The 24202-nt window shown below is 40.6% G+C and overlaps 4 protein-coding genes and 1 long non-coding RNA gene across 6 annotated transcripts in view; 2 read left to right on the top strand and 3 right to left on the bottom strand.

The window, feature by feature from the left end:
- Nucleotides 1-1948: 1948 nt before the first annotated feature.
- Nucleotides 1949-4031, top strand: LOC130545355 (uncharacterized). The gene is made up of 3 exons (XR_008961637.1): nt 1949-2082; nt 2165-2239; nt 2360-4031. It is a non-coding gene; the product is annotated as an uncharacterized LOC130545355 (long non-coding RNA).
- A 2630-nt stretch (nt 4032-6661) lies between these two features.
- Nucleotides 6662-9236, bottom strand: trappc1 (trafficking protein particle complex subunit 1). 2 transcript variants are annotated; one of them, XM_057319962.1, is made up of 5 exons: nt 9106-9236; nt 7423-7521; nt 7233-7303; nt 6999-7137; nt 6664-6916 (listed from the first exon to the last, which is right to left on the bottom strand). In XM_057319962.1, exons 2-5 carry the CDS (start codon nt 7519-7521, stop codon nt 6788-6790), a joined length of 438 nt encoding a protein of 145 aa, XP_057175945.1. In that variant the 5' UTR covers nt 9106-9236; the 3' UTR covers nt 6664-6787. The 2 variants fall into 2 exon arrangements, with proteins under 2 accessions (XP_057175944.1, XP_057175945.1); XM_057319961.1 differs by lacking the exon at nt 9106-9236 and having other exon boundaries at nt 6662-6916; nt 7423-7545.
- A 111-nt stretch (nt 9237-9347) lies between these two features.
- Nucleotides 9348-13968, top strand: psmb6 (proteasome 20S subunit beta 6). Its single transcript, XM_057319960.1, has 6 exons — nt 9348-9487; nt 12810-12877; nt 12967-13098; nt 13180-13309; nt 13436-13580; nt 13727-13968. The coding sequence occupies exons 1-6, from the start codon at nt 9383-9385 to the stop codon at nt 13852-13854; spliced, it is 708 nt and encodes a 235-aa protein (XP_057175943.1). The 5' UTR covers nt 9348-9382; the 3' UTR covers nt 13855-13968.
- Nucleotides 13969-20191: 6223 nt separating this feature from the next.
- Nucleotides 20192-23554, bottom strand: LOC130545200 (platelet glycoprotein Ib alpha chain). Its single transcript, XM_057319583.1, has 3 exons — nt 23427-23554; nt 22491-22806; nt 20192-22346 (listed from the first exon to the last, which is right to left on the bottom strand). The coding sequence occupies exons 2-3, from the start codon at nt 22804-22806 to the stop codon at nt 20734-20736; spliced, it is 1929 nt and encodes a 642-aa protein (XP_057175566.1). The 5' UTR covers nt 23427-23554; the 3' UTR covers nt 20192-20733.
- A 380-nt stretch (nt 23555-23934) lies between these two features.
- si:ch73-375g18.1 (kinesin-like protein KIF1C) overlaps nt 23935-24202 on the bottom strand; it is a 17591-nt gene continuing 17323 nt past the window's right edge. The window contains exon 23 of the mRNA XM_057320180.1: nt 23935-24202. This exon is cut by the window's right edge and continues 2446 nt beyond it. The gene's annotated coding sequence lies outside the window, so the exon portion shown is untranslated.

Here is a 24202-nt window from a genome sequence, read left to right as displayed (position 1 = left end):
AATTTATTAACCCAGAAGTTTTAAGGCACATGAACAAGTCACAACTGCACAATCTGGTTGTGTGAAGCATTAAAAAGTTCATATCACTGCTCATTTTTCTGCTCCATTCAATATTGTTCACTTGCATCTTGTATATTCTGCAAGGGAATCTGGTGTAGTTTATCCCTCAGAATTAGACGTGGTTCCACAGCACAGTTTTGGAAGGCGTAGTTATGTTCAACACTATGTTCATGTGGCTCAGTGGTGTGGAGAACTGTGTTAGCAGTGCAAAAGGTCATGGGTTTGGTTCCTGGGAAACAGGCATGCTTATAAAATGTGTTGTCTGAAGTCGCATCGGATAAAAGCTCAAGTAATGCCAAGTTCACACTACACAATTTAAAATGGTGGCCAATCGCTGTACTGTTTAGACTACATGACTTGCTCACTGTGAAGTCTGGTGTCTTGAAGTTCTCAGTTAAGGTGTTCACACTACATGACACTATACTGTATGAATGATCTGCAACAGGAGGGCACACACTACACAAGGTGAACAACTCAGCCACTCTATCCAGTCCCAAAACCATGTTTCGTTATGAAGAGAATGATCAACATTACACATGAAACAGGAATTGTTTATTTGAAAATGGACGTCAGAAAGAAATTGTGCTTCTGCTACAGTTCAATTAGATTTAGCTCCATTTCCATGTCTCCACACTTTTCTTGAAGCCACGTTGTTGCTGGTGCTTTATTTTATTATCATTTATTGAAAGTAACAATATTATAACAGACATAAACACCACCAGGGGGAGTTTACAATAAAATATTAAAGTTTTTAGTGCCTTTTGTTTCATAGAAAATCTAATTGAATCAATATAAAGTTCCATTTCTTTTAAAGGAAATAAAACAGGAAAATTTACATCGGTGTATATGACATTTTGCTAACAGAAGGATCAAATTTATTGTATAAATACAATAGCTACTATAATAGACTCTTTGATTCTCCAAAACACCAAACAGTACATGTTTCCAAAATAAAACAAAGTCACCATCAATATTTTTAACAATAAAATCACAAACATTTTCCCAAAAAGGTTATGAGCAGTACCAGTATAAAGAGATCATGCTAGATACATTATTTGTCTGGCGTCTGCAAAGCATTAGCGACACTTCAGAGAGCCTCTTTGATGCGTGGTTTACTAGTTCACACATAATGATTGGCGCGCGCTGTTTTTGCCCCCCATCACAGCCGGACCTGTCGGCGAGCTTGATGATTTCAAATAAAAAAGTATAGTGTGAACCTGCCATAAGGTGAGTTGTATAGCTGTTGTGGCAGGGTTGAAGTGAGCGAGGAGCTTCGGTTCTCCAGTCTCGTCTTTTACTGTTCTAGCCCATAAAAGGTTCAAAATCACATAATGTCTTGAGTAAAGCAAACCTATAACTGCTGACAGATAGAAGGAAGTTCACTGTTTGCTTGATTGAAGGCAGGAATCTTTAGTCTATAACATTAGTAGGAAGGAAATTACAGAGTTGGGAAACTATACAGGAAAGCCAAAGGTGATGTGGGTTTATAGAACCCAGAGTTTTAGACAAGAGATTTTGCGGTTCACGAGGTCAAGAACCACCAGAACAAAAAGAAAGGGTTTAAAAAATGACTTTATACAGTTGATTCTGTATATCAAGTAATGTTTAGGTTGAATTCTAATTCGGGGATAGGCAACATCAGTTCTGGGGAGCGGCTCCAACTCTAATCAAACACACGTCCTTGTTTTCAAAAAAGTCAAGAAGTTTGATTTTTTTAAGCATTGTTAATTAGGCTTGGAAATGTAATCTGCAGGACGGCAGCTTTCCAAGACTGGCATTGCCTATCCCTGACCCAACTATTGATGTATTATTAATTAATGACGGTGCCACGTTAATGAGGCGCCAGGTGTTGCTAATGTTTCACTGTTTGCCTTTAAAAGTCCAGCAGTATGCAAACTGTCAGTGTTCGTGTGCCTTGGAGGATTTGTGTATTTGTTCACAGCAGCTCAGTTTGTGGTGAAATGATGAGTTTAATTCAGTTTATTCTCTTGGTGGTTCTTTATCATCAGTTCACATGCAGTGGTGAGTTGGTTGTTGTTAGAAACTACTATTGAAAGTTGTTGTGTTATGTCATATTTGAGTTTAGAAGGGCATGTTCTTTCAGTGTTTGGCTCTTCAGTTGAACGTGGTTCTTTAGAATCTTCATGGAGTGATGTTGGGGATGTAGCTGGAGACAAAGGTTTGTATGTCGTTTCATGTCCCAAACATGTATGCATATTTTTACTTTGCTTAAATAGCAACATTGTGTGCTACTGAGGTTAATGGATGATTTTATTCTCATTCAACTTGATCACTGTAGGTAACTTCAGTCAGAATGCTACTGCTGAGCAATCTTACACCAATGCTAACTACAGTCAGAATGCTACGGAGGAATCAACCAATGCCACCTTCAGTCAGAATTCTGCTCCTTTAACCAACGGCAACTTCAGTCAGAATTTATCAGCCATGTATCAAAATAAAACCATTTAAAATTTTGTCTTGTGTTGATTTCGTTTGTTTCTTAACGTAAAATGAGCTGAAACCAATCATTGAGCAAGTACATGAAAGAACTGTGTTTAAAACTGTGTCATTACCCTTGCACGCTTGCAATAATGGTCTGTAATTTGCCCTGTCCGGCCGTATTTCCCGGAGATCCTTATATGGTGTCTTTCGTCGTGCGTCATTTCGTCACAATTCGTACACGGAACGAAGAGGATCCGGCTGCTAGCCAGCGCGTGGATGCTGCGGGTGACATGCGATTTGTAGCGTGTACTCTCAACTACTGGGTAGGAGTTCATACAACGTTTAGTATTATTTAAGGCGGCGTTTAGTACTTTAACTTTTAAACGCCAAGCAGTGTTGACATCTGGGGATTCATCATTTGTGAAAAACGGTTTACAATGAAACGGAATGTGATGTGATCGGACTCGTGCGAAAACAAGAATTAATATTGGCAAGGCATTTCAAAGGTGGCGGGAACTCCGTGATCTGAAAGGATTGTAAACGTAGTGCTGTAGTCCCAGCAAACACAGAACGTTCCCCTAACGTTAGTTTTTGGTTCCCTTTTGGTTATTTTTTTGGGAACCAAAAAATAACGTGCTAAGAACGTTCTTTTCAGGTTTTATTTTTTGCAACCAGAAAATAACGTTCCCAGAACGTTGCAGGCTGGTTTGTTTTAAATAACCAGAAAATAACGTTCTCTGATGGTTATTTTCTGGTTATTTTTTTGCAACCAGAAAATAACGTTCTCTGATGGTTATTTATTGGTTATTTTTTGCAACCAGAAAATAACCAGAAAATAACGTTCTCTGATGGCTATTTTCTGGTTATTTTTTTGCAACCAGAAAATAACGTTCTCTGATGGTTATTTATTGGTTATTTTTTGCAACCAGAAAATAACCAGAAAGTAACGTTCCCTGATGATTATTTTTTGGCTATTTTTTATGGTAAAAATAGTCAAAACTGGTAAACGTCAGTGACGTGAAATACATAAATTATAAGATCACATTAACACATGTTATACTGACCAAATGAAATTAATAAATGTGCCTTTTAATGGCTGAAAATAATAAACTAGTTAAGCTAAATGAAAATGCAATCATATATGTGTATTTCTTTAGTGTGGTTGTCTGTTACTGTATGTGTGCGCGCTCGAGCACGTGCATTCTCCGCTCCGTCGCGCACTTCCGTCATTTAAAAATGAACGGTCATTTCGTTTTACCTCACCCACTAACACATTAGTTTAGCGGTTTATTTATTTTAATTTTTTATTTAAAACCGTACAGATTTGAGAGTAAACATATATTTTCGTGATTTTCGATTGATTTGACACATCTAAATCAACAGACCATGATGAAAGGACTGAAAGTCAGGGCTTTTGATTGTTAAATCTAAAGACGGAGCCGCGCTATACTTCTGTGGTGAGACAATAATATTGTTAGCCTGAAGATAATTCAATGTTTATTCTTCTGTCAATAAAAATCTGCTTTAAATATTGTGTTGAAGTCATTGGTTATTTTATTTCGATATCTATAATGTCTGATGTTGAGGTAGGCCTACACACAGTGTGGTTTTATTAGAAATGATATACTGTGCTGTTTAAATCGAAAATTAGGCTACTTTAGTGATGAAAAAGGAATTATTAGGCTAAAAGAATAATCTAATGCATTGATTTCATCCTCCATATTGTGTGGGATGATGCAGTTTACTTATTTTAATTAGATTAGATTGCGATGGATAAAAACACAGCATGTATGTATTCATTACTGACGTGTAAATGGACCGAGAAAAATATTTTAGGCTAACGTTCTGGGAACGTTCCCATAACGTTAGTTTCTGGTTCCCAGAAAGTTTTTTTAAGGTTTGTTTTTGGTTATCTTTACGGAAATAAAACGTTAGTTTCATGGTTTCTATAACGTTAGGGTAACGTTCCCCTAACGTTAGTTTTTGGTTCCCAGAACGTTATGGGAACCAGAAACTAACGTTCTATTAACGTAAAGAAAACTTTCCTGGAGAACCAAAAACGAACCTTAGAAAATAACGTTCTGGGAACCAAAAACTAACGTTAGGGGAACGTTCTGGGAACCAAAAACTAACGTTAGGGGAACGTTCTGGGAACCAAAAACTAACGTTAGGGGAACGTTCTGGGAACCAAAAATTGTTAGCTGGGAGTACTCGAGTCTGGTCTCGGACTCGAGTCTAGTGATGGGTCGTTCATGAACGATTCGTTCTTTTTGAACGAATCTTTAAAATGACTCGGAGTAACGAGTGTCTCAGCGAGTGATTCGTTCATTTTGTGTTGAGCGCGCATGCGCACAGTGGCGTAACTTTGTTTTGAAAAGTGGTGGGGACAAAGACGACACAAACAATACTTTAGTAAATTGTTTCTGTGAACTCGTTGGGAATATTCATGGGCGACACAAGCGCGAAACATGTAGGTGACTCCTCTAGAAAACAGTATAAAAACTGCGCCGCTTTATCGACGGCTTCAGTGGTGTAACGTTAGTGCGAAAGACGCGTGACGGAAACGCCAAATTTCGAAGTAAAAACCCTTGATTCGCAAAAAGGTTTTTACGCTCGCTTGAGGTGGTTTTTCATTTTTGCGAAAAAGGGTTAATGCGAATAATGGGAGATGGAAACGCATTTGCTGAATAAATTCCTCCAAAAAGTCACGTAACTGCACTATGAGACGGCTGGTGTAACCTGATTAACCAGAGTAATGATCTTGTGACACAGGCGTTTTAATTTGGCGTTACACCAGTGGAGGGATTTTTTTTAGACCACATTAGGCTAATTAATGGCAGGTTACAGAGGAGCGTTCAGGATTACTTGCATCTTCAAAAGCACCATGCATTTTGTTGAACTTGAGATTTGCTTTGATTTAATTACCTCAAAATTCTAACCGTTCACTTTTTTAAAAATACCTTCACTTTTACTTTTAATACTGAAGTACATTTTATATCAGACAATTACTTTTGATACTTAAGTACACTCAGCTACTTTAAGACTTTTACTCAAGTAATATTTTAAAGGGTACTTTAACTTCTACCAAAGTCATTTTCTGGTAAGATACTTGTACTTTTACTCAAGTATTGCTTTCAAGTACTTTATACAAGACCGCTTCGTGCACAGACGCACGTCACTATTAGAGCAAGCTCTTGATTGGTTAACGCGTCGCGAATTTTAGCCAAAGTTCACATTTTTCAACTCGCGCGAATCACGCGTCAAACGCCCGAAACGCTCAATTCGCGCGAACCACGTTATTCGCGCCGCCTCATTCGCGCGAATCGCGTCATTCGTGTCGCCTCATTCGCGCGAAACGCTTCATTCGCGTTTGGTCTGAACACACTATAATAGTACTCGCACCGCCGGAATTTTGTTTCCTCCCTGCAAAGTACGCGCAGGTCGCGCGTTCCATTTCTTGCAGTAATTAGTTTAACCACCAGGTTGCAACAGTGTCCTGGGAGCATGAATTCAAGGTATAAGAAAACCTGACCGCTGTAGGCCCGGAGAGGTATTGCAATATGTCGCAGGCATTACACTTGAGTTAAGTGTATGGATTTAGTAAGTAAATAGCCTAAAGGAGTTATTTAATATATGGCAAAATGCACAAGGTTTAGTAATATGTAGTCTATGTAGTAAGGTTTACAGTGTACCCAAACACAGCCTCACTTCTCTCATACTCACAGATGCTGCGTCCCAATTCGCCTACTTATACTATGCACTAAAAGTATGTACTATTTTTGTTATGGGAAAGTATATACATTTTAGTGTGTAGCAAAACAACATGCACTCACTGGGACATACTAACAGGAAACGGAGGTGGCCTTTGTTGCCTAGACAACATTGTGGCCATTAACTGTCACATCAAAATACAGCTCTTCTTTCCATTTAAGTATTTATTCATTCATTGTTTCATATGTAATGTTAACTCCGTGCTTATATTTATTAATTTAGTGACGCATCAGTGGAGCGTTAATTAACTCCGCCTACTCGCGGTGAGTTGTGGGTAATATCAGCCGTAAGAGTCTGCATCATTCTGCACTTCCAATTTCTACCGGAAGTAGTATTGTGAAGTGCAGAATTGGGACGCAGCAATTGTTTTTGTTGTTGTGTAAAAAATGCATTGAGTTCGTTTCATTTCTTGTTTGTTTTATTTCTTTATTGGTTCAGAATGAATAAACTCACTGTTCAATATAAATATGATATGGTTTATTTTTATTATAACACTGATACACAAGCACAGATGTCAAGCGGCACGAATGTTGAAGAAGGGTAAAGCTCTGATGAAAGAATCCAGTTTACTGTTGAATAGATCGCTCTGCAGAGACTCGCCCAACACACACAGCGGGTTCTTCACAATGTACTCCACATACAACTACACAAAAACAGAGATAGAGAGAGAATTACTACAGTCAATCTCTCATTGTACTGAATATCTGCTGCCGTGTATATCTTACTGTACTGTATATCTGCTGCAGTGTATCTCTACAGTTCGGGACACCGAGGTCTGTGTTCATCACCAGTTTGATTCCTGTGGGAGTTTCATAATAATGTAGTTTATAACGGCTGGTCTGAAATGACATAAATCCATCTTTTCTAAAGTATGTAGTCAAGGAACATACACAAATACATTAACATGTTCAAAGGCATGTTTCTTCACAGACACACAAACACAGTCAGCTGAAGGATACAAATCCAGTGGACTCATCTTACTAACAAACGATCGAATAGAGAACAGCATTCCATACATCAGTTTATATTCCTGAGAAATAAATCAATAAAACAAGCTTCAGACACACAGTTAAGGGGGAAATCTCTTCCCGTCAATTACTTCCAGTACACATTCATTTGTGTATAGTTAAGGCGGGTGTTTGTTTTTACCTCCTCTTTGGATATTCCGGCCTGTTTCTTGCGGTTCCATTCGCTGTAGTGAAGGCAAGTGCCGTTGCGGTCAAATATGTACAAGTTATGAACCGTCATCTGAAACATGAGACAAAAAAGAAGATTACTTTGAGAAAAAAAGTGCACAAACAAACAAAAAAACATCTGCATAGTCCAAAAGTCAGAAACCTTGAAAACATCGCTTTAAGGATTTCAACATTTTAAAGTTGTAAGAAAATAATCCTTAAGAACTGTTTTAAATCAGTGTCTAATGAAATGTGAACAAATGTGAATTCCTTTGTGTAAAAGGTTCACAAGATGCTCACAAGTCTCACTTCTCGCTGGAGAACATCCATCATCAGGATCAGTTATTGAAAGCTACTCGCTCATCAATAAATCAAAAATACCTCACATATCACAATGTGGTATAAACACTATAACAAACAGAAAAAGAAAACAAACAAGTAAGTCGTTAACAAAACAAATGCTTTCAAAACCTCACATCAAGCTCAATTCTTCAAAACTTTCAACTCAATTTATATTTTATTTCTATATTGATCGATTGATGGATTATGCAGCGAACTGCTGATGTTACTGATGAAATTAACACTACATTCGCATTTTACAACTGACAAAACTACGCTTAACATGGTTTTATTCTTAGTTTACCCAGGATATTTTATACAAATTGTAGTCAATCTCCCAAAAAAACATGGTAATTACTAGGGCTGTGCAAAAATATCGATACATGTAACTATTGCAATTTTTTTTCAATAGTGTATGGATAGTGATACCTCTACTATCGATAATTTTTATTTAAATCATGTCATATACATACAGCCAAAAGTAAGTGGAAGTGAGCATGGTGAAAAATATAACAACGCTTGGAGCTCTCAGAGCTGATGTGTGGGTGTGCTTTGGTTGTCAGAATAAGTCATGGAGTAATGAGTTATATCAAATAATGCTGTTTGTAGCTTCACAAGTCATGACACAAGTCACTTGACTACTGCAGTGCATTAGACAGAAAGTTTATTAAGAAAAGTAACAATGACATGTATTGAGCTTTCACGGATGTGACACCAGCACATTTACAGCACGGATGAACCAGGGGTTTCATTCTGCCCATGTTCAGTGTTTTAACTGTAATGCACCACAACAGCCAAGTGACTTGCGTGAGCCGCCTTATTCCCCTGTGCTACCCACTTGAGGGGCGCAATCCAGTTTGAGAAGCCAAACCTCTGATCTAAAGGTCCATGCATCACACATCATGGCCACTCTACAGAGGTAAGGGATGTTTTTACACTTATCCTCACAGAAAACCCCCGCTGGTGCACAGCATGTTGTATTTCTAGCTCTACTTATATACAATACAATGTATCGCAAATGTGTATCGTATCGAAATACATAGCACTATATTGTATCGTGACCCATCTATCGTGATATGTATCGTATCGGGAGGCACTTGCCAATACACAGCCCTAGTAATTACACCTTTACTGTAATAGAACCATAGTTATTTATTGTCCTAATAGCAGATCTAAATACAGAGATTAACCACACAATATTACACACACACGTCACGACACATTGCAATCTGTCACTTACAGCTATAACATGTGTTCGTTTCACATTGATTCTTTTTTTAATGTTTAAATGTGAATGTTTATGAATTTCATTATTTACCTTCCGCACAGCTTCCACTACGACACAGACCCCTCGCCCGCCTGCACAAATCTCACGAATGCACTCCTAAAATGTCCACTTCTTCATCGCGTCTCACACGAGCATTACTACATGATAACACAAATTCACATTGATAAAATGTTGTTTTAAAGATTTCTAACTGTCTATAATATCTATAGTCTGTCTGTATTATAATGTCTCAATCAGTCACGGGTGTTTAAGACAGGCGTGCGTGCGGCCGCCCTCGCGGGGTCCTTCAGTAACAGCGTTAACAAAGATGGCGGCGACCGCAGCAGCGCTACAGTTTTCTGCTCAAGTTTCATCTTTAAATAATTACAATGATTTATATCCGGATTGGACACAGAGGGAAGTTAGCACAGGGGTGAGAAATATTCACATTTACAACAAAAATCTCATCTGATAGAGAAGCGCGTGTCATAGACGCGTAAAATCCCGTGAATGATACAGCAGATCCTGAGACACGAACAATAAGATCATCCATTTTAAACATTTGAATCAGAGCTGTAATGAACCTGACGTTTGTTTGGTTTTTCACTAAAAGTTGTATTTGTACTGGTCCAACACTTCTTTGTGGTTAAAAGTCCGTAACATGAAAGATTCGTGTTTTTAAACAGTCATCGAGTAACAGCGGCATCTGTGGTTTTAGGATGAGCTGGCGAGAAATGTCACACGTGAAGATAAAGCAACCTGCAGATTTGTGTTTGAAACGGAGAGATCAAGTTCGAATCATTTATAGGAATTACAATACTAACGAGATTATATTGTTTTTACAATAATGATGTAATTCAGTCTTTAAAATAGGGTTTTTACTGTCATGGAAAACGTGTCTGTAAATGGTCATGTCCATGAATGACTACAGGCCACACACGATGACGAAATGAAGTGAAGTGAATCTGTGGACTTTAAAGCGACAACGAGCAATTTCTGCTCACTGTTGCCCCACGTGGTTAATAAGCGGAATTGTCCGTTTACAGTGTCGTAAAAACTGTAGCAAAGATTTCCCGCTGGCAGCCGACGGACCCAGATACGCTATGAAAACAGCGCATAGAATGTATATATATATATATACACATACAGTTAGGGCCATAAATATTTGGACAGAGGCACATTTTTTGTTATTTTAGCTGTGTATCAATATGTTTTCGAGTTACAGTTTTATAATAGATATTGTCTTAAAGTGCACACTCTCATCTTTATTTAGAGTGTATTCGCATCCAGATTAGCTGAAGGATTTAGGAATTACAGCTCTTTAATATGAAGCGCCCCCCTTTTTCAAGGGACCAAAAGTAATGGGACAGTTGAATAAAAAGCTGTTTTATTCACAGGTATGGGCTTTTCCTTAAATCATTTGGTCATAAATGAAGCATGTTAAAGGTCTGGAGTTGATTCTACATGTGGTGTTTGCATTTGGAAGCTGTTGCTGTGAACCCACATCATGGGGTTCAGGGAGATCGCCATGCAAGTGAAACAGACCATAGTTAGATTTTAAAAACACTACACATCCGTCAGAAAGATGCCAGGAACATTAAGAGCGGCCAAATCAACAATTTGGTACATTCTAAGAAAAAAACAACACACCGCTGAGCTCAGTAACAAAACAATCCTGGGCGTTCATATGAGATCAGAGTGGTGGATGATGACATTATCCTCTCCATGATGAAGAAAAACACCTTCACAACGTCCGGACAAGTGAAGAATTAATCCGGATGCTTCTGTCTTCTGTTACATGACCAGAAAAACACCTGTGACCCAGTGCCTGAGGACGTCATGCATGGAAATGGAATCACACTGCCTGAACACTATTTTACTGAAGATGTTGTATGCTCATATCATGAGATATTCCAAGCCTTCTCCATATCTTTTATTCTTTTTAGTCTTATGCAGGGTGAAATTAATTTGATCTCTCCAAAAAAATGCTTTCTAGAGCTTGTTCGGCTATATTCTTGAGGCTTTTGCACCTTGTTGTGAACCCTCTCTATTTTTTCCTTATTCTCTTTATTGTTTTGATTGACAAACATTGACATATTTACCTCTTGGAGAGTGTTCTTCACTTGTCTGGACGTTGTGAAGGTGTTTTTCTTCATCATGGAGAGGATAATGTCATCATCCACCACTTTTATCTCATATGGACACCCAGGATTGTTTTGTTACTGAGCTCAGCGGTGTGTTGTTTTTTTCTTAGAATGTCCCAAATTGTTGATTTGGCCGCTCTTAATGTTCCTGGCATCTCTCTGACGGATGTGTAGTGTTTTTAAAATCTAACTATGGTCTGTTTCACTTGCATGGCGATCTCCCTGAACCCCATGATGTGGGTTCACAGCAACAGCTTCCAAATGCAAACACCACATGTAGAATCAACTCCAGACCTTTAACATGCTTCATTTATGACCAAATTATTTAAGGAAAAGCTCATACCTGTGAATAAAACATCTTTTTATTCAACTGTCCAATTACTTTTGGTCCCTTGAAAAAGGGGGGCGCTTCATATTAAAGAGCTGTAATTCCTAAATCCTTCAGATAATCTGGATGTGAATACACTCTAAATAAAGCTGAGAGTGTGCACTTTAAGACAATATCTATTATAAAACTGTAACTCGAAAACATATTGATACACAGCTAAAATAACAAAAAATGTGCCTCTGTCCAAATATTTATGGCCCTAACTGTATAACGACAACATTAGCTTACTCAACGACTGAACTTTTCAACATTTACGCGGTTTACTGGTCTGAACTAAAGAATCTGCTACTTTTTACCACAACACGTTTATTGTGGTTTTTTAGTCTTCATTTACAAGCACTACACACATTCATGACGAGACATGACAACATGCTATCTATCGACACCGGCAACCATAATTTATTATTTCAATTCAATTTTATTTATATAGCGCTTTTCACAATGTGCATTGTTCCAAAGCAGCTTTACAGGAGCAAATAAGAAAAACACAGAAAGGTAAAACACAGCACAGTGCACGGTGTTTAGACCAAGCAAGATCATTATAATAAATAATATCTAATAAAGAAATGAATGAATAAATGCAGTCTCCCGGTGAGCAAGCCAACATTGCCCTGCTATTTATCTCTATTATCTCTCAGCTAGTGTGAACCGGTGGTGCGCCAATGACTCAGACTAATAACGAATACGTTCAAAAGTACAGGACAGTAACAAAAAAGGTACAAATAACACTTACAAATCCAGGAGCAGGACCGCTAGGTCTGCATCCGTTTTGCAACCTGTTGCCTCTTGCTGCTCGCCACCGAGTGTAAGCCCGTCCGATATTGATTCGTGACCGGCCTCGTGTCCGATCACTCTCTCGCTTTCTTTTCTTTGCTTCCTCCGACAAAACCCTCTTTGTTTTTTTGGCTGGCTCTGCCATGGTGATGTTTTGGTTCGTTTCGTCTTACTGTTAGCTCTGCTGTTGGCTAACTTCTCCCAGGCTACGAGTAAAACGTGATGTATGCCGTAAAGCAGGGGATAGGCGGGGCTTGCACCGGCCCGAACACTAAAGTTACAAGCGCAATTTCAGCCGATAGGAGGCTGCTCACATAGCAACGGCAGTAAAATTCGTCCAGTTAAAAGTTGACCTACCACTTAAATAATTTGAGACATTATTTTAAGGTCAAAAGGTTGCTCGTTGTCGCTTTAATGTCGTTGATGTGAATGTGACGTTGTGTTTTTAGACCACCATCATGGCTGTGGAGTTCGATGGTGGCGTGGTCATGGGTGCAGACTCACGCACGACCACAGGGTGAGCGGTTTCATCTGTTTTGTGTTTCTAGTCACGAGCGATCTGCATGTGGGCACATAAAACGTGTCCGGTGTTTGTTTGTTTTGCAGCGCTTATATTGCCAACCGCGTGACTGATAAACTGACCCCCATCCATGACCGGATCTTCTGCTGTCGCTCGGGGTCGGCGGCCGACACGCAGGCCATCGCCGATGCCGTCACCTACCAGCTGGGCTTCCACAGGTACTGCCGTGCACGTGCGTGTTGAGCAGCCAGATGGTTCTCCAGCGTGCAGTGTTCATTTTGTCTTGTGTGTGTGTTTAGTATCGAGCTGGATGAAGCTCCTCTGGTCCAGACGGCAGCCAGTCTGTTCCGGGACATGTGCTACAGATACAGAGAAGAGCTGATGGCTGGAATCATCGTGGCTGGGTGGGACCAGCGTAGAGGTGGTCAGGTACAACGACACGACATTCTTGTGTGGAAAGGAAGAGTTTAGATTTAGGCTTTTGCTGAACTATGTAATAATATGCAGTGTAATAAAACTGAAGTATACAACAATTGTGTGTGTGTGTGATCGAAGGTTTACACTGTACCTGTCGGGGGCATGTTGACCCGACAGCCAGTGTCAGTAGGTGGATCTGGCAGCAGCTACATCTACGGATACGTGGACTCAAACTACCGACCTGGAATGAACAAAGAGGAGTGTCTCAAGTTCACTGCTGGAGGTGAGACGCACAAAAGTTGCCTTTTTAAAATGCAGTTACTACACCGATACGTTTTCCTGCTATAAAGTGTTGAGCTGCACATGTTTCGGTGATGCAGATGTATGAAAGAGGTGTTTGTTGATCCTCTCCTGTCCATCTGTCTGTAGCGCTGACTCTGGCCATGGAGAGAGACGGCTCCAGCGGAGGGGTGGTGAGAATGGCTATCATCACAGAGAAGGGAGTGGAGAGACGGGTCATACTTGGAAACCAGTTGCCACAGTTCTCCACCGTCTGAAGATGTCATGTGTTCCTTTACATGTTTGTCATAGAAGGAACAAATGCACTTCAGTCAACCTTCACACTGGCTCGTACTTTACAACCTGATCCAATAAACGCTTTTCTTTGGACACGTGTGAAATCTGTCGCATTTATTTATTTAGCAAGAATTTGAAGGACAAACGAGGAAGGGAATGAAACGAGATATACATTGAAAATCAAAAAGGAATGTTTTTTCTCTTTAGACCGTGGCAGCTGTGAGAAACCGTGACCGTGAGCTGCTGTCACTTGTGATGATGTCACAGAATGACTGACAGTTAGGGTTGTGGTTTGGAGTAACAGACGTCAGATAGTGTTAAAGTCTGTTTTTGATAACTAACATGCAGAGAGAGAGAGAGAGAGTTACTCGACTCCATTGGAACAGTTTTTTCACAGCAATGGCGGTTCATGGAGCCTCTCAATAGTTCCTGAAAGTTAAGTAACGCATGGAGCTGCAGCTAAACAGACCAACTGAGGTCAACTTTTGACCCATTTAAAGACGCAAGTCACGTACTACATAAAAAAATGAAAGAAATAGTGTTTAACGACAAATTATAACTTCCTGGAATTATCTGAAGGCTCCATGAATCAAAAAATTGTAAACTTCCGTTGTCTCTCTCAACATCTCTGAGTGAACCACCAAACTATTGAGTCGTTTCTTCACTGGATTCACACAAAATGCATTTAATGACCTTGTGCACCGGCAAAACAGTTAAAATGGTTAAAAACACTTGAAAGAGAACAAGGGCAAATTTCATACAAGTAGTTTGACCTAAAGAAAACTTCTGCAGAAAATGACAATGATCATTGCTGAAAGCTCGCCCGGCGCTCCTGCTCATGTTTTGGTGAATGTATGTACACATTTCCAGACAAAACCCACGCACAGCAGGGTAAAAGATGTTTTTTTGTTGAAACGTATTACTGTAACTTGTGCAGCATTTCTTACACGTGTCGATCAAGTTATTTCTATTGTATCATTTTGATTTATGTGAAAAATCGTGTAAACTTCAAAGTGAATGTAATGTTTGCTGTTAGTCCTTTACATCATGACTGACTGTGTTTACGTTCTGATGAGAACAAGTTTATTTTAAGACATACAGTTTAAGTGTTTTCTCACTGTGCAACATTGCGCTGGTTACCTGTTAGGGTTGTTCCAATAGACGATACTATCGTTTATCGACGATCCTCAGACCTATCGGCGATAGCTGATTCCCTAGACGATAGTTGGTGCTGGTCATATAATTAGAATATCATCAAAAAGTTGATTTATTTCACTAATTCCATTCAAAAAGTGAAACTTGTATATTATATTCATTCATTACACACAGACTGATATATTTCAAATGTTTATTTCTTTTAATTTGATGATTATAACTGACAACTAATGAAAATCCCAAATTCAGTATCTCAGAAAATTAGAATATTACTTAAGACCAATACAAAGAAAGGATTTTTAGAAATCTTGGCCAACTGAAAAGTATGAACATGAAAAGTATGAGCATGTACAGCACTCAATACTTAGTTGGGGCTCCTTTTGCCTGAATTACTGCAGCAATGCGGCGTGGCATGGAGTCGATCAGTCTGTGGCACTGCTCAGGTGTTATGAGAGGCCAGGTTGCTCTGATAGTGGCCTTCAGCTCTTCTGCATTGTTGGGTCTGGCATATCGCATCTTCCTCTTCACAATACCCCATAGATTTTCTATGGGGTTAAGGTCAGGCGAGTTTGCTGGCCAATTAAGAACAGGGATACCATGGTCCTTAAACCAGGTACTGGTAGCTTTGGCACTGTGTGCAGGTGCCAAGTCCTGTTGGAAAATGAAATCTGCATCTCCATAAAGTTGGTCAGCAGCAGGAAGCATGAAGTGCTCTAAAACTTCCTGGTATACGGCTGCGTTGACCTTGGACCTCAGAAAACACAGTGGACCAACACCAGCAGATGACATGGCACCCTAAACCATCACTGACTGTGGAAACTTTACACTGGACCTCAAGCAACGTGGATTCTGTGCCTCTCTCTCTTCCTCCAGACTCTGGGACCCTGATTTCCAAAGGAAATGCAAAATTTACTTTCATCAGAGAACATAACTTTGGACCACTCAGCAGCAGTCCAGTCCTTTTTGTCTTTAGCCCAGGCGAGACGCTTCTGATGCTTCCTGCTGCTGACCAACTTTATGGAGATGCAGATTTCATTTTCCAACAGGACTTGGCACCTGCACACAGTGCCAAAGCTACCAGTACCTGGTTTAAGGACCATGGTATCCCTGTTCTTAATTGGCCAGCAAACTCGCCTGACCTTAACCCCATAGAAAATCTATGGGGTATTGTGAAGAGGAAGATGCGATATGCCAGACCCAACAATGCAGAAGAGCTGAAGGCCACTATCAGAGCAACCTGGGCTCTCATAACACCTGAGCAGTGCCACAGACTGATCGACTCCATGCCACGCCGCATTGCTGCAGTAATTCAGGCAAAAGGAGCCCCAACTAAGTATTGAGTGCTGTACATGCTCATACTTTTCATGTTCATACTTTTCAGTTGGCCAAGATTTCTAAAAATCCTTTCTTTGTATTGGTCTTAAGTAATATTCTAATTTTCTGAGATACTGAATTTGGGATTTTCATTAGTTGTCAGTTATAATCATCAAATTAAAAGAAATAAACATTTGAAATATATCAGTCTGTGTGTAATGAATGAATATAATATACAAGTTTCACTTTTTTGAATGGAATTATGAAATAAACAACTTTTTATGATATTTAATTATAACCAGTACACTTATATATATGATGTGTTTGTGTGTAAATAATCTTTTTAGTAAATTAATTAAGTTTTCTAAATTTGATATTGTACAAATTTTTATTATTATATGTTATTTAATGACAAATGTCGCGAGCGCATTATTACAAGGCGAGAGCGCATTCTTGTCATACGAGCGCGCGAATCTCTCCGCTCGCACGCCGATTTCCTTTGCTCGTGCACAAAACTGGACGCGCGCTTTCAACTATACGCTGCTCTCTTATGAATTTTCTCTCCTCTCGCTCAGTGAGCGTGTGCGCACTCAAAATGCGTTCCGTGCGTCCACGAATCCTTTGGTACTCTTGCTCTCAAGAGGTCCTCCTGCGTGTTCCAGGCATTATAGGCTGTCAAAAGTAGTCAACCAATCAGGGATAGGCTTCCACGGCGGGCCAATGAAAACGCGACCTTTTACATGGCATCTTATTGGTTGAAAGTGACTCGACGTTTTCAACGAAGCGAGATGGATCCACCACGTTCTCAGGTAACAATATTAATATATTTGATGCAACATTATTAGTCAAATGTGTATTAGAAATGAACGGGGCATTAGGATGCTTTGTAGGCTACATATAAACATCAGTTTAACTACCATGTTATTCAGACAAAACAGGCCAACACCCTCAAGTTCATGTGGTCCTCATGCATGTCCTACACTAAACATAATATTGTCAACATAGTACTAAATTGTTTACCGAACAATTTAGATTGGTGTCTTAAGTTAGCTTTATTCTAAAATAATATTTACTACAAGTAACGGTACATATCAAAACAATAATAGCATTGGAGCATTTGGAAATATCATATAATATTCTATACTTATTTGGTTATGCATTTAATGCGTTTGCAGACAGACACTGTAAGTGTTCTGCATTCAGTGTTCCAGAAGTTCAGGGCACAAAACTGAACTTCTATGCAATATACCAAACGCTCCCTTACCGTTCATTTCTAATATACATTTGATGAATAATGTTGCATCAAATATATTAAAATTGTTACCTGAGAACGTGGTGGATCCAGAGGCATATTAAGACCTCATGGTGCCCCTGGGCAACAGCCCCAGAGGTGCCCCCCATCCACCCACACGCAAGAATCCACTCATTAAAAGATTTATATATTAAAAGATTTTATAAGAATGAAACTCAGCAATTTACAATATACTATTTTACAAGAATTACACATTAACATGACACTTTTGTAGAAAAGAACACAAAAAAACAACTCTCTTCATCAAGCATTTTTAACAATTAGGCCTACTGTAGTTAAGAGGTCGCGTTTTCATTGGCCCGCCGTGGAAGCCTATCCCTGATTGGTTGACTACTTTTGACAGCCTATAATGCCTGGAACACACAGGAGGACCTCTCGAGAGCAAGAGTACCGAAGGATTCGTGGACGCACGGCACGCATTTTGAGTGCGCACACGCTCACTGAGCGAGAGGAGAGAACATTCATAAGAGAGCAGCGTATAATTGAAAGCGCACGTCCAGTTTTGTGCACGAGCAAAGGAAATCGGCGTGCGAGCGGAGAGATTCGCGCGCTCGTATTACAAGAATGCGCTCTCGCCTTGTAATAATGCGCTCGCGACATTTGTCATTATAATAACGCCATACCCTCGCGGAGCAGCTTTCCGCGCGTGGTTATCATTACTGTGCGTTCAGGCCGTCGAGAGCGTCAAAAATCGCTCTGGCCGCCCTGCCAACAACGCTGTAGAAAGAGTCTTGGGCGCGCTGACGTAGATCGGAAATCTTATCTTGTATTTAAAGGGGCCGCAAGCAAACAAGCTTGTTGATCTTGTGCAGACTGACCACAAGAGATTGATCGGTGGAAAGAACTTTATTGTAGTTACACGTTTGCTAATGTAATAAACCAATTAAAAGCCATTTGTGTGGTGTGGCTTTTGTGTTCATGGTTAAGTGCTAGTCTAATTTCAACATTATAGGAGATATTTACTAGCCTTGGTCTTTAATTAACATTAATTTGTGTGCAACCTACAGTACAAACTCTCCTGGTCGAAGTGTAACGTTAGCTTTAATGCAGTTGGTCAAAGCGGTGTTATTTTGAGCAAATGAATTTCATTCCCGCTGGAAAACAAGCGTTTTGTTGTTGCATATAAATAGTTTATTTAATATTCTGCAGCAGTAACACTGTTTTGCATGCTCTGGCGCTAAAGTTAGCATGAAATTCCCGCTTATTTACAGAAAATTTATAACGTTAATGCACATCATCAGCAACTCACCAGGAACACAAACAATCTCAGACACCTTGGTCCACGCATCATTTTTTTTTTTATTTCCCTGTACGCAAACAGGGACGCGTCGTATAGGATTGGGAAACCCGCCACAGCAATTACCAACTTCTCCTCCATTTTGCTTGGGAACTAATGTGGTCGGAACCAAAGTTTACAGGGCTGCTTTCTCTGGAATCATCTCAAGCGATGGACTTCTACGTTCTGATTGATTGCCGCCGAACCGCGTCATACGTCATTATGCGTCATTACCATAAAGTTGACCTGATTTCAACTCTCCTTGACGCCCTCAACGGCCAAGACGCGCCGCGCCGCTCCTCGCCGCCGGCTCACATTGAAAATGAATGACTTCCGGCCACTTTGACGCTCTCTACGGCGGCGGTCTGAGCGCAGTTATGCGGATTCCATGCGCGAGTTTTGGGTCTATATAAACTCCATACGTAAAACCACCGCACGAGTTGTTCCCGTTTGGCAATCAAGTAATAACAGCACACGCCGGCATCAATGACGCATTTGGATGAATGATATTGACTTATAGCAATTACTTTCTCTTGTTTAAAAGGTTGCGGTGGTAAGTAACAATGTTGCCAATTGCACTGAACTTAAACTCTGATAGAATGCTAATTGCAGTCACACATGAGCATTTTCTAGACACATAAGCTTCTGTTTTTGTCCACAAATCCAGCTTGTCATAGATAAATGCGTAATTGCCCCGCCCCTCGATACTATCGTGTATCGGCGATCCACAGACTGGCGATAGAACGATCTGACTATATTGAATATTGCCCAACACTATTACCTGTTACGCAACGCATTAACTTTAAAATCTTGCTTATTACCTATAAAGCCTTACATGGTTTAGCTCCTCAGTACTTGAATGAACTCCTTTTGTATTACAGTCCTTCACGTGCATTACGCTCTCAGGCGTCCTGTCAGTTGGTAATACCTAGAATTTCAAAATCAAGTGCAGGTGGTAGATCCTTTTCCTATCTAGCGCCTAAACTTTGGAATAGTCTTCCCTGCACTGTCCGGGAGGCAGACACACTCTGTCAGTTTAAATCTAGACTAAAGACGCATCTTTTTAATCTTGCATACACTAGACTTCCATAATATAAATCTTCTGAGGGTTTAGGCTGCATTAGTTAGATCAATCTGTTTCATATTTGACCTGTGTTTCTCTCTCCTTTATCTTAAATGTGTGTGTGTGTGTGTGTGTGCGCGCGTGCGTGCGTGCGTGCGTGTGCAGAGTTGTGTTTTATGCATGTGGGTGTGTATGAACCTGTGTGCGTGTCTGTGTTCTGTGTGTGTTCACTTTGTTGTTCTTTCATGTACAGCTGCTTTGTAACAATTGAGTTGAGTTGAGATTTGCTGGCACAAGATTCGTGTTGGCAATACTACAGACAGTATGAAGATGGCTTCGGTATTGTTTGACACTTGATCATTTTCTTGCGGAAATCAAAACAAGAGCTGCAATCAAATTTAGAAATCATTTTAATGTGTTTTGAAAATTAATGATTAGGGTGAGATGAAATAATAATTTGTTAAAAAGTTTTAAAAACAGCATCTATTTGTCTTCTGTTCTTTTCTTCGGTCACATGTATTGATGGTTTCAGTGAACCATTGTCAAGTCTAAATCAGGTTTGATGATGGAGTTAGAACATAACCTGATGAATGTTGATTTCTATTATCATCTCTATACAAGAAGAGCATGGATTGTCTTCAAAACAATTTATTATGATCAATCTATGCTCATCCTCATCAAATGACAAGCGGTTCATTCCAGGGAAGACGAGAAAGGCAACACGCTGTCCTCCTGTCTGATCAGAGAGCGGGATCTCTCTCATAAACCACGCCCCTTTCTCCCATCTCCCATTCCCCCATCAGCCACTCGACGTTTGTCTCTCTTCCTGTGTTTTCTTTCAGAATGAGACTGTAGCGAGTGGTTCTTCTCTCTGCGTTCTCGTCCCAGTGCTCGTCTTCTTCCGTCCATCTGTTGTGTGACTGTTCTTCACTTATCACTCTGTACAGAGTTTTCCTGAACGTCACAGCTCTCTCTCGCTCTGCTGCTGTGATAGATGTGTCTCTTCCGTTATCCCCTGTTTGGACATCCCTCAGTGACTCACGTTCTTCTTTAGAGATGTACAGAACGCTGCGGAACACGGTTTGAGTGTCTTTAATCTGCTCTGGTGTTAAAAACGTCACCCTATCCTCGCTCTCCTCTCCTAGTGGCTCTGTGCTTTCAGCGCGTCTGTACGCTCGCAAGGTGACCCCGTCGCCATCCGAGCGCCTCGGGCCGTAACGCTGGAGTCTGCGGTAGAGAAGGAGGTAGTTCCTTAAGAGCCACAGGAACAGGAAACAGCAAGTGAGCGCAGACAACAAACACAGCAACACAAACCCAGCGAATAACCACCAGCACCACGGCAACACCCTGACACCCGCAACACGACCATCTGCTCCATCAGGCCGCTGCGGACCCGTGCTCGTGGCTTTGGGTTGGACAGAAGTTGATTCGGTTGAGGTTTGATGTCTGGGTGGAGCAGTGATGCTCCGGGTGGTCTTTAGGGGTGTGGGTCGGTCAGGGGTCAGAGTGGTTGTCTGAGGTCGTGTGCTGTTCGAAATGGTTGATTGTGTCATCAGTATTGTGTCAGCGGTGGAATCTTCAGTGAAATGTTCTGATGAAGTGAGTGGACTAGACTCTGTTGGAGTCACTTTTGACCAGAACCAATACTTGGACTCTGTCTGTCTATGTGTCCAGAGTTCATACCAGATGTAGGTCCACGACTCAACCGACGGGATGGGGTGGGATGGGGTGTGAGTGGTGGTCACATGTGCATCGGGCGGGCTCATAACATCAAAGTCTATCGAATCCAGGTCTCCGCCGGAGTACAAGGGAAGAGGAAGCGTTGGTTCTGGTGGGCAGAAGTCGTCCTCCTTCAGGTCAATAATGGGCCGGCCACTCAGGTGAGGTGGCCCGGCACATAATACGCTATCCGCACCCGGAACGATGTCGTTGGGACCTCCGTGTTTGTAGACGTTATGGTCCTGGTCATTCAGGTAGCTGTGGAGGTATCCCACTGAACAGCTGCACAGCCAAGGGTTGTAGGACAAGTAAACATATGGCAACTCGGGTTTCGAGGAGAAGAACCCATCAGGCATCAGCGAGACGCTGTTGTTCTCCAAGTCAAACGTCTTCAGGCCGCCGGAGGACACTCGCTCCAGGAGATGCACTGGGAGGGCGGGAAGCTTGTTTCCAGAAAGATGGATCACTTCCAGACGCTGCAAATCACTGAAGGTGGCGTCGTGAAGAGAACGAATCCGATTGCCACTTAAGTAAATCTCCATCAGACTGGGAGCGCAACGGAACACCCCGCCACCCAAACCAGTCAACCTGTTACCTGACAGACGCAACACACTCAACTTCTCCAGCACCGGACCTGAAAGAAACAGAGACATGCTTCAGTCGTTTCTGCAGTCAAACAAACCCCCAATTGATCGTTCATTGAGAATTCATTTTCATTTGTCCTAACTTCACTCGCAGTAATCTAAACGGAAGGCTCATGTGATGCGTGATGTTTTACCTGGCGGTTCCAGCGCTGCGATGTCATTGTGACTCAGATCCAGCTCATACAGGTGTGTGAATTCAGAATAATCAGACCAGGAAAGAGAAGTGAAGCGGTTTCCCGTGAGAACCAGAACTTGTGCGAGCGGCTCGATCCCTCCAGGAAGAGCAGTCAGCCCTTGATTCACGCAACTTACACGCGGACGGTGGTCCTTGTCTCTGTCGTCATGGCAACCGCTGCCTGTGACGTCACAGTTCTGCATCGTGAGGAAGAGGAGGGTGCTGACGATGGCTCGCATGATGAAAAACTGATGAAGTTTTTGTACTGTGTTCATCTAGTTTAAAAAAACAAATCAACATTTTAGTGATGTCTGAATGCAATGTAACAGTTGAATTAAATGCAAACTGCATTTCACTGCACTCAATATTCAAATCATTACAGGTTTAAAATAAAGTTTAGACTTGGAGTGTGAAAAACAATGTTTGTATCTGATGTTGTAGGTGTGTAACAATGCGCTCACCATTCCATATGCTATGATTTAAGATAACAGATTCAGCTCTAAAAGTTTCAATAACATGTTTGTCATATATATATATATATACTGCATACAGCTTGCTTGCAAATGTATTTATTATCAGTCAACTTATTTGAACCTACTGCATAACAATACAAATTCAAGAGATCTAAAAAATCTAATTGAACCTTAATGCAAAATTAAAGTTTAGAAAGTTGAACGTTTGTTATAGCAGCAAAGAAAAAACATTAATAGCATAAAACCATCAGCAAAGCTCCACAATACATATGGTAAAGAGGGTTTTGTATAACGATATATCATTCCACCCCAGAATGTTCTAATAATACTTGTTTTGTTATGATTACACATATCCATGACACTAAAACGAGCGAATAAAAATGGAACATGTTGCAGTGAGATGTGTCAGTGCTGTGTTGTACCTGTCTGTGCAGCTGCCGTCTGTCCGTCTGATGTTCTGTGAGTTTGGATGAAGAGCTTTGTGTGTTCACAGCTCTATCTGTCTTCCTCAGCACTGACCACAGGCTTTCCTCCACATGTCACATGATGAAATCCATCTCCTGCTGCTTGAATGTTTAAAGCTGCTCTGCATCAAACTGTGAAAAGCACTAAAGAACTTGATTTCTATTCAATTTCCTAACATGACACCAAGAGTAAAACGTTTCAGTTATATCTGAATTCAGTCTAAGCAGTAGAGGAAGGAGTTTCAATGCTTCAGCATCTGTCAGGTATACAGAGCAGATCCCTCCGAAGACAGCAGAAGTATTTGTGTGTTTCAATTACATTTGAGTTCTAGAGCGCTCTTCACAATGTTTCATGGTTGTAAAGCAGCAACGTTACATATACTGTACGTATAGACCATAGTAATGAAAGATGTACATATGAATGACATAAAAAAAGAAAACAACAAACAGACAACATGACACAATGTCATTTTATATGCTTTGTTTATTAACATTTTGTGTAACTCAAAACCCAGAAACAAGAAAGAGCAACAAAAGCGAAAATAAAGAGAAGCGGCAGTAGGATTCATCATGTGTGGAGCACAACAAGTGATGTCAAACATGTTATCTGAACTCTGCAACTTCCCACACACACACACACACACACACACACACACACACACACACACACACACACACACACACACACACACACACACACACACACACACACACACACACACACACACACACAC

Source organism: Triplophysa rosa, linkage group LG21, assembly GCF_024868665.1.
Source record: "Triplophysa rosa linkage group LG21, Trosa_1v2, whole genome shotgun sequence".
Classification (NCBI taxonomy): Eukaryota; Metazoa; Chordata; class Actinopteri; order Cypriniformes; family Nemacheilidae; genus Triplophysa; species Triplophysa rosa.
Note: the sequence above shows the minus strand (reverse complement) of the source record. Positions and strands in the feature narration are given on the sequence as shown.